The sequence below is a fragment of the Danio rerio genome, chromosome 3 (assembly GCF_052040795.2).
Source record: "Danio rerio strain M-AB ecotype USA chromosome 3, GRCz13ab, whole genome shotgun sequence".
NCBI lineage: Eukaryota > Metazoa > Chordata > Actinopteri > Cypriniformes > Danionidae > Danio > Danio rerio.
Window position 1 is genome coordinate 41,470,354 of NC_141023.1, and position 10,357 is coordinate 41,480,710.

At 35.6% G+C, this 10,357-nt stretch overlaps 1 protein-coding gene across 2 annotated transcripts; it reads right to left on the reverse strand.

Annotated features, from left to right (window-relative positions):
• Positions 1–5,949: 5,949 nt before the first annotated feature.
• LOC101883165 (QRFP-like peptide receptor) lies at positions 5,950–10,131 on the reverse strand. 2 transcript variants are annotated; one of them, XR_015480165.1, is made up of 3 exons: positions 9,972–10,131; positions 7,290–9,260; positions 5,950–7,205 (listed from the first exon to the last, which is right to left on the reverse strand). XR_015480165.1 is itself a non-coding variant. In XM_087243464.1 (2 exons), the coding sequence occupies exon 2, from the start codon at positions 9,105–9,107 to the stop codon at positions 7,800–7,802; it is 1,308 nt and encodes a 435-aa protein (XP_087099590.1). In that variant the 5' UTR covers positions 9,108–9,260; positions 9,972–10,131; the 3' UTR covers positions 6,016–7,799. The 2 variants fall into 2 exon arrangements, 1 of the variants encoding a protein (XP_087099590.1); XM_087243464.1 differs by having other exon boundaries at positions 6,016–9,260.
• Positions 10,132–10,357: the final 226 nt, after the last annotated feature.

Genomic DNA, 10,357 nt, shown 5'->3' on the forward strand with positions numbered 1-10,357 from the left:
ATTTTTATTGACATCAACAAAGACTCCTGAAATATAACAAATGTATTGTAAAAAAATATTTTGGTGATCCTTTTAGTTGTAGCTGTAACCCTCATTTATTTTTCTTTAGGTCAAATATATAACAGATCTGATGCCAGTGCACCTATAGAGGGATTATAGTCATCTCCTATCTTTCAGATAATCACTGATCCTGTGTTATTTATTTTTTTTATCCAAGAGCTCTCTCATACTCTATTACACCCCGTTCCAGTGAAAGACGTGCCACTGAGCTCGGGCTAATAACTGCCTGCGGTCTCCATCTCTCCCAAACAGAAGAATCATTCATCATCCTCCCAAATCTGCTCTCAGTCGCTCGATCTAAGTGAAAAACCACTGTGTATTATCAGCTAATCAAGCCCTATTCTGCATATATCGAGTGATGTGACAGTTGCTAATCAGAATTAGCATGAATATCAAGTGCATTGCTTGTGTTTTGATTGCAAGTCTGTGGAAGGCAAAGATGGAGCTTGTGTTGAGAGTATGAAGGTCTGAATGAGGATATAACGCAGCGGGCACCTTCATGCCAAATTGACATAATTATTCATTCATTCTTTTTCCTTCAGCTTAGTCCTTTTATTTATCAGGGGTCGCCACAGTGGAATGAACCACCAACTTATCCAGGACATGTTTTTCGCAGCAGATGCCTTTCCAGATGCAACCCAACACTGGGAAACACCCATAAACTCTTGCATTCACACACATACACTACGGACAATTTAGACTACCCAATTTACCTGTACTACATATCTTTGGACTATGAGGGAAACCAGAGCACCTGGAGGAAACCCACGCGAACATGCAAACTCCACACAGAAACGTCAACTGACCCAGCCGAGGCTCGAACCAGCAACCTTTTTGCACTACCTACTGCGCCACTGCGTCGCCTTGAAACAAAATCAGTTATTAGAAATGAGTTATTAAAACTATTATGTTTAGAAATGTGTTGCAAAAATCTTTTCTCCTTTAAACAGAAATTGGAGAAAAAAATTATAAACAGAGGGGTTAATAATTCTGACCCTAACTGTATATAAGGAAGTTTTTTCCTTACAAAATGAAAATTCAAATGCTAAAAAAGATCAAATAATACACCAAACTTTCAAAACAACAAACCAAATGATAAATCAAATGCTCAAACAGTCAAATAATAACTCAAAATGTGTTCTCAAATGAGAAATCAAATGTATTTGATATTTAATTTTTATGCTCAAACAATTCAACAGGAGGAATTAGTTTCTTGTCTCCCGATTACACACACACAGCTGGAGGCTCATGATGGACTGATTACTAGGACTATAAAGACATCTCGTACACAGACTTTTTCCTGAATCTTGTTTTTCCCTGTGTTTGTCCCGCCATGTTTTAATCCTTGTCATGTTTATCGTTATTGTTGTTTTGCCTCCTGTCCTGTTTTATTCTGTGTCAAGTAAATGTTTTGTTAACATTTGTTTCTGTTTTATTTTATTTTTTTAATTGAACTAGGTTTGTTTGTTCTGATAATGTATTATTTTTTATTTCCAATTTTTGGTTCATTCAACTTCAGACATTTTAGGTCAGTGCAATTGAAGTTTTCAGAAGTTGAGTACACAAGAAAAAAATGAAAGGAAATCAGGATTATGTTTTTTTGTTCACTCAATTTCAGGCATTCCAGTTCTGCAGACAAAACATGTTCAGTTGGCACAACTGAAAACTGAAAAAAGCTTTGTTACAGAGTACTTTACCTCTCCAGAAAACTAATAATCTTATATTAACCAAACTAAATGTTTTTTTTTTTTTTTTTTTTTTGTACTACTGACAATAATTTTAGGTCAGTGCAGCTGATGTTTTTAAAAGTTTAGTGAACAGGAAAAAGCAAAAGGAAATAAGAGTTATGCTTTTTTGTTGGTGCACTGGCTTATATTTTTTTACAGTGTAGTTACATGCTTTGTTGGACATACAAAATTCAGTGTATATTTGTAATTAAGGCTTTCCAGTTAATGAAACTATTCGTATTTTATAATACTTTTTGTGGTATTATTTTAGTGGTCAAAGGGGCATCATGTGTGCATGTCAAACGAATGTCAACGTTTTGACATCAGATCAATTAGCAAAATTTGACGTGTTTTTGGCATCATGCTGGATGTTAATCTGACATAATTTTGACAACAGTGTGCCTGCTAGGAAGTTTATTTAAATATTTTTATGGTAGTTTTCCCACTACGTCATTCCACATATGTCCCCAGGATGAACCTAATATGTTCTCAGTTTGTCCATCTTTTGTAATATGTGACGATAACAGAATTGAAGAGGCTGTATTTGTGCTTGATGTGGTACAGTACATGATATTCTCCTCTTCAGAAGATCTGAGGGCAGACCTACTTAGTGAACCATCTCTGATTCTTGTCAGTTTCCATTGAAAAAGGCAAGCACAAATGATCATTCACAATCAAGCACAGCACATTTAATTCAGATGAATTGCTTTGAATCTTCACAAGGCATTTAAGGACCTGTACATTCTGCCTGTTTTTCATTTTAGTCATGCACGTTAGAAAAAAAATAGGATATTTTCTTCAATGACAATGCACAATAATGCACAGAAGCACTGGAAATCAATGTACCACACTGTACAATTACTCAATTTTCCCATGTCCAACATAATTTAAAGCAGGGGTTTTCATGATTCAAAAGGTTCATCACGCAGATATGGTAATTGCGAGGGAAGACTCGCAAAATAAAGCATCTGATCAAATGAGCTAATAATGCCTTTGAAGTTGCAGGATAAAAGCAACAGTGGCATTCATTTTAAACAAGGCATTTGAAAGAAGATTATTTTGATAATACTCAATGCAAGTTTGTTTTTATTTAAATAAAAATCCTCAATAAAAACAAACAACAATCAAATGTATATATATATATATATATATATAAAGGACGTAGGTTTGCTCTTGACATTGATGAATTAGACCCCCAAATTATATAATAATAATGCTATTAAAATAAAATGTTATTAATTAATCATCTCTTCATACAATTTATTAAATGAAATGAAATAGTGTATTGTTAAAGGAATGTTTATAAACTAATAAAAAGTTTAATAAAGATTTCTGCTTATTTTAGCCATAGGGCAAATGAAACATGTCTCATTTATCAGTATTAATAAAAACAGAATGTGATTTAACCCTTTTTGCATGTCTATGTTAATACTGATAGCACAAATTAAATTATTGGTGGGGACATTTTAGTAAGCGGTGGATGGGGACACTTCCCCTCGGTCCATGCTAAATCTATGCCCCTGATATATATATAACATGATACATACTGTATGATGGCATTTTAATTGTGTTGTGTGTCATGAATTGTTAACAGTGTGATTAATATTTTTACTACAGTGATGCAAATTGAATTAGTCATTAACAGGTTATTAATTATCATTAAATATCAATAAAACTCTTATAAAATTATATTATACTGGCAAATTATTAAATACAAATTAATTTTGTTTAAAAAAATGTTTAAGGAACAATTATAATGGCCTCATGACACACATGTTAATGACAGATTTATGACATGTTGTGCTGTATTGTAATGTTAAGTTGTCACAGCAAATACAAAGACATATTGTGATGTATTTAGTTGTCAAAAAGACATTTCAGACAATCTTAAATCAAAATGTCATAACTGAACTAATTACACTTAATTAGACGTCACAACATAAGCATGTATAAAATATCATTCATGTGTAATGCCATAATTATAATGTCTTATGAACACCCTCCTTTAAGTGAAGTGTTACTAAATGTTACCAAATCTAAATGTGTTTAAAGTTACTGATGTTTAATCTCATCATCAATCACTACAGTGTTGTTTACAGTGTTGTATCATGACACGTCGGCCACGTTGGAATGTAAACAATGTCTCTAAATTGAGCATATTTTGCTGATTACTGCCGTTCTTGAAATGTTTTATTGATTAATTATAACCAATAATGTTTTGGCCTGTACTAATTGGTCAGAACAAAGAAAACAAAAGGTTTAGAGTACTAAAGTCTGCCAAAATCATAACAAATCTAGAAGAATACTGCGTATTAAATTCATTTTGTCATAATATTACACCTCATCCTTCTCTATATGATTTAGTGTCATCCCACCATGGTTTAGACAGCATAAATAAGCAGAGAAAAAATAATTCAGTTGTAGAATTCTGTCCGATCCTTTCGGTTCTCCATTATGGCCGAGAGCAGGGGAAATTGACAGAATCACAACAATAATAAAAACACTCTACAGTAACTGTAAGATAGTTTCATTTGAAAAGCTCTAAAATGTTTCTGACTGATGTTTTTAGGACTCAGTTAAGTATGTTAAATAGGTTTTTCAAATTTGTTAAATATAATATGCACCAAAAGCCACATCCTTCACAATAGAAGTCATATCATTGATATATTAGTTATTATTCAGTTCGCAGTTATGGTGACCTTGATCCCAGTTTGAAACCCCTGATTTAAAATACAATCTTTCCTGCATTTTTATGAGCAAAGGCCTGTTTACACATTTCTTCTCATGGTTTTCATGATTCCCTTTAAAGAATATGCAGAGGTACTATCAGATAGTATAGCGCTTATGGAAAAACATAACAAAAATAGTCTGCACTCATTATATTCGCTGACAAATCTCATGCTTTATTTGGAGTTAAAAACAATAAATGCAAACAAGTTTTGATATATATGAAAGGTCATACTTTATTTAAATGAATAATTCCATTATTAATAAACCATTAACAAAGTCTTTTATCTCAATAAACTACTATTTAGCTTATTAATAGTTAGTAAGGTAATAGTTGGGCTTAGTTATTGGGTAAAAAGTAATAAACACTCAATATCTTAATAATAGGCAAGTCATAAGCCAGTAGTTAATAGTGGGAATTGGTATTTAAACTAAAGTGTTACCATTTAAAGGAATTTAGGTCTCAGAACCTAATTTACGGTAACTGGACAAGCACTGTGGTTTACAGAAAATAACATAGGCTTATAGAAAAACAGAAATACCTTGGTTACTCTGGCTGTCCTGGCTAACAACTGTCAGAAATCACAGTGAAGAAAAGAACAGTATTTACAAGACATTTTGTTTTTACTATACTTTTTATCATCAGATATTTAATACAATATTACAGAAACAAGAATCAGTTCTTGATTCATCTTATATTTAGTATCAGGTCACAAAATAATTTGTAGTGCCACAAAGTCAGCATTTTCTTTGGCCAAAAGCATGAAACTTATCGGTTGATTAGAGATTAGATCAACAACTGCATTTGATTTTCATTCAAGTTCAAATGTTTATTGCACCAAATTTCTGCAACTGTGTGAAAACAGGCCTTAACCCAGCATTTTTTGTACAATCAGTAACGTCTACACAAAACAGTTTTATTTACAGAAAGCCCCATGTTACATCAAGCTACTTTTTTCATGTACAATTTATGTGATGCGATGTGATGCAATGCAGGTTTTATATACAAACACACACTATGCTGATGCTGCATCGAATCACACAGTCATGTGCCCTTTTTATGGTATTTGAACCAAGGATGTAACCATCTTGAACATGTTTTACTTTTATATAGTACATGAAAGTAGACTGGTGAAGAAAATTTTTGACTGAATTCTGGTTGGGAATATTCTGCACACATTCACTCAAACTTTGCATGAGTAATATGTTGAAAATGAGAAACATTCCTTGTTTCACCAGATTCTTTACCTGCACTTCTTTAACACTTTTATTATTAAATAGTCCAATCTTACCTCGCTTTAACACTTTACAGTGGAATTTGCACTCTGCTTCTGTGAATTGTAAACCCTGCCTATATTAATTTGATCGGCTAACTGATGTGTTGACAGACCAATATATATATATACTATAATATATATATATAATTTTTTTTTTTATACAGTTGAAGTCAAAATTATTAGCCCCCCCATCCCCCCCCCCCCCCCCGCCCCTATTTATTTTTACCCCTAATTCTGTTTAACAGAGAGCAGATATTTTTTCAACACATTTATAAACATAATAGTTTTAATAACGGATTTATTTTATCTTTGCCATGATGACAGTAAATAATATTTGACTAGATATTTTTCAAAACATTTTAATACAGCTTAAAGTGACAATTAAAGGCTTAACTAGGTTCATAAGTTATTGTATAATGATGGTTTGCTCTGTAGACTATCGAAAAAATATATACCTTAAAGTCTAAATAAAACCAATAAGACTTTCTCCAGGAGAAAAAATATTATCAGACATACATGGAAAATTTCCTTTCTCTGTTAAACATTATCTGGCAGATATTTAAAAAAGACAAAATAATTAAAAGGGGGCCCAATAATTCTGACTTCAACTGTGTAACCTTTTAAACATTTTGCAACCCTTTCAATAGATCTTTTTGTAATGGAGTACATTTCAAATTATGGAAAATTTGGACATTTCCAAGTTGGGTCAAAAGTCCAAATTGTCCACATTTTTAACATTTCAGTGTCTATGGTGGTCACAGTCTTAAAGGGGAGAGCTCACCCCAAAACAAAGATTCTGTTATCATTTACTCAATCTTTCCTTGTTCCAGACCTGTTTGACTTTCTTCTGTTGAACACACACAAAAAATATAATTTGAAGAATGCTGGAATCCTGTAACTATTGACTTCCACAGTATTTGTGTTTCCTTCAAAATATCCTTGTTAGTGTGCAATAGAATAAAGAAACTCATAACGCTTTGGAACCCTTTGAGAGAGAATAAATAGTTAGTACATTTTCAATTGATTTACAACAATTAAAGAGACAGTTCTGTCATTATTTGCTCACGCAAAACTTATATGACTTCTTTTCTTCTATAGAACATGGGGTTTCCAAACTTTTCAGCCCATGACCCCTAAAATAAAAATGCCAGTGGCTCTCAACCCCCAAATTCCTCTCAGATGATTATAAATATACAAGCAATGTGCACACAACAGTACGCCAATATAAACATGAGCATATTGACAACACAAAAAAGTGCAACAGGCCAACAACCATTTAACTTTTATAGTCATTTATTAATTTAATATTAACCTCAACTAATGGTGTGCGGCTGAAAGGGCATCCGCTGCGCAAAAATGTGCAGGATAAGTTGGCGGTTCATTCCGCTGTGGCGACCCCAGATTAATAAAGGGACTAAGCCGACAAGAAAATGAATGAATAAATTAACCTCAACTAGGCGTTCATTTAGCGGTGGAGACCCCGGATTAAAAAAGGGACTAAACTGAAAAGAAAATGAATGAATGAATTAACCTCAACTAATGAGACTGGTTTATTCTTGGTTTAATTTTGGAGACCGCCACTCAGAGATCATTCTTAATATTCAGTTGTGGCCTGTATATTTTAAATGTATTTGATTGCCATAAAGATGTCAGAAAGTTTAACCTGGTGTTATAAATTCAATCCTCGGCAGCTGACGTTTTTGCTGTGTTGTTAATCTAATGTAAACACACTGATCCTAAAAAATATATATTTTAAAGGTCGATGGCTTTTAATTTGCATGTTGTTGATTTTTACTATTTTACAATTTTTATCTTCTGTGGGTTATGGATAAAATATGATCATTCTAACAGTTTAATAACATTTATTTGACTTTTTTTTTTAAATCACCAAGCGTCCCCCTGTCATTGGCTCCAACCCCCCAGTTTGGGAACCACTTCTATAGACTAAGAGTGAACTATCACTTTAAAGTTACCTGAATCCTTTCAGATAATGCACAGGACATCCTGACTATAAATTTGATAACTCGGGATTGCTTGTAGATGCTATCTTTTCTGACAGGCTTTGGAGAGACACCATCTGGCTGTTGTTTGAACACCAATCTGAAAGAGTCTCCACTGACACCTGACTCACGGCGGCTTTTCGCTGGCCAGATTTCTGCTTTTTGAGAGACAGAAAACTGGATAGTTTAAGAGTGCTGGAGGATCTGAGGGCGGAGAGCATCCTCTCCTGATACCTGGACCTGACTGCTCGGGCAGAACGGTACAGATCTCCTAAGAAGCAATAGCAGATGGGGTTGAGACTGGAGTTGGTGAGACCCAACCACTGTGCGAAAGGACGAGCTTGCAGAACCCAGTGTGGAGGATGAACCTCGCGGTCAATGAGGATGTCGGCTACATAGAGCGGGAGCCAGGAAATGGCGAACAGGAGGACCAAAGTCACCACTACCTTGGCGATCTTCTTGCGCATCTTCAGCTGTGAAGCGTGCACAATCTGGCTGTGTGGATCAAAGTCTGAGAAATGTTGAGAAGTCCTCCAAAGCTTCCTGCCAGTCAAAAAACTGATGATGAGGTTAAATGTTACTGGTATGCAGTAGAGAGCCACGAAAAGGAGCACATTGTAGACTTGCTTGAGTCTCGCCTGTGGCCACAGCTCCCTGCAAATGGGCACGATGATATCGATCAAGTGGATCTCGTCTAACTTGATCATGAAGAGCAGAGGAGCACAAATAGCTGAGGACAAAACCCACACGCACACAATAGTGATGTAGATCTTCTTCTGGGTGAAGTACGAGAGGGAGTTCAGTGGGCTGTGAACACTGTAATATCTGTTGATGCTGATGACGGTCAGACTGAGGACACTCGCTGACACGGACACAGCCTGGATGAAGGGAACGGCTCGGCACAGGAGGTCTCCGTACACCCAAGCGGTGTAAATGGTGTGGCCGAGCGTGATAGGCATGCAGATGCAAACCACCATCAGATCACACACGGCCAGGTTGATGAGCAAACTCCGGGTGGCACTGATGCTCTGCATTCTCTTACTCTTTTGGCAGGTGAGCATTCGGATGGCCATTAGGTTTCCAATGAAGCCCACTACGAATGATATTGAATACATCACTGTGAGAGCGATGGTGGTGGGCTCTTTAATCGTCAGCAGCAGCAGTCTCTCCAGCTCACCGCTTTGGTGGAGAAAGACATCACCTGCGAAGTCTTCAAGACCATGGAAAGAGGCATTCAAGGACAGAAAGGCGTTCGAGAGCAGAAGCTCTTTTTTCAGCAAGCCTGCAGTGATATTCATAATTCCTGTTGTTTCCATTAAAGATTCAGCAGGTTTATGTGATGTTTCGATATGTAGTAGGCTTCGGACGCTGCTTCAGACATCCCAGAGTCGATTACTAAAGCTCAAGGCATCTTCATCTTCAGCCAAAACGAGTGAGGTAATGAAATCCATCATTTAGCCAACCGGCCTCTGCGGAAACATGACACACATTAGGATGAAAATTAAATTACTAGATAGCAAGAAATCTCAGCAATTGCACTGGCTAAACTGTAAGCCTTAAAATCCACTGCCAGACAGTGATGAATATTTTCAAATAATTCTTATCTTTTAATTTTCCGTTTTCAATTTTCTTCACAATCCCCACATTTGTCATGCAAGATAAAATTGTGAATTATGCAAGACACAGCCAGTCGCTGATACAATAAATTAGCTGCTTAAGCAGAATAAATTGCGTGTGATAATGTGTGATGTTGCTCAAGGTAACAATTTTGCTAAATTATTCACATTTCAGACAGTTTTGAGTTTGGCAATAGAAACCATCAATTAAAATCAAAACAAGCCTTTGTATAAGTGGAAATTAAAAACGGAACTCTCAGCAAACGGAGTCGCAAATAATTATCTTTTGCTTATTTCCTTTCTAAATCATGCAATATTAAACCGTGAAAGCAACCTCAAGGTTGTAGAGTCACAATACTCTTATCAAGCTGAATAAACAGTAAATGATATGCACTGGATGTTTTATGTACTGATATAAGCTTTCCGCGCGTTTGCCTCAGCAACTTTAATCACTTTTTGCTTATTCAATTCCGCAATTTATCGTTATATTTATTCAGTCCGCAATGTAAAAAACACACACTTGTAATCACGGAGGATGGAAAGAAATATAAATAGCCTACATACCGAGGATATGCGTGCATCAGCAGCAGGTGCGCGCTCGTCTTGTGCAGTGAGAGGACGCGCTGTGTTCAGTGTTTCTCCTTCATCTCCAATGAGCGTCTGCGGATGTGGCGAAGGTGAAGCGTGTATCCCTGATGTGATACGAGCAGTTGCTCATTCGTCTGAGGTGCAGAGACTGCGCAATTAAAGCTGCACTCGCCGATGTTTGATAATTGAGAACTTTTTAACAAAACGAACGGATTTTTTTTAAGTACGTGTCATTAAAATAAAGTAGACCTGATTGAAATGAAGAATAAAAAACAAACAGAAGAGGAAGATCTCGATTTATATGTTTGAAGGGGCGGTATCTTCATTTTTATGTAAATATAATGGCATTAGTCTACTAGCAA

What these genes read in the sequence shown, in the direction of transcription:
- LOC101883165 (XM_087243464.1), bottom strand. Translation starts at nt 9,107, where the DNA reads ATGGAAACAACAGGAATTATGAATATCACTGCAGGCTTGCTGAAAAAA.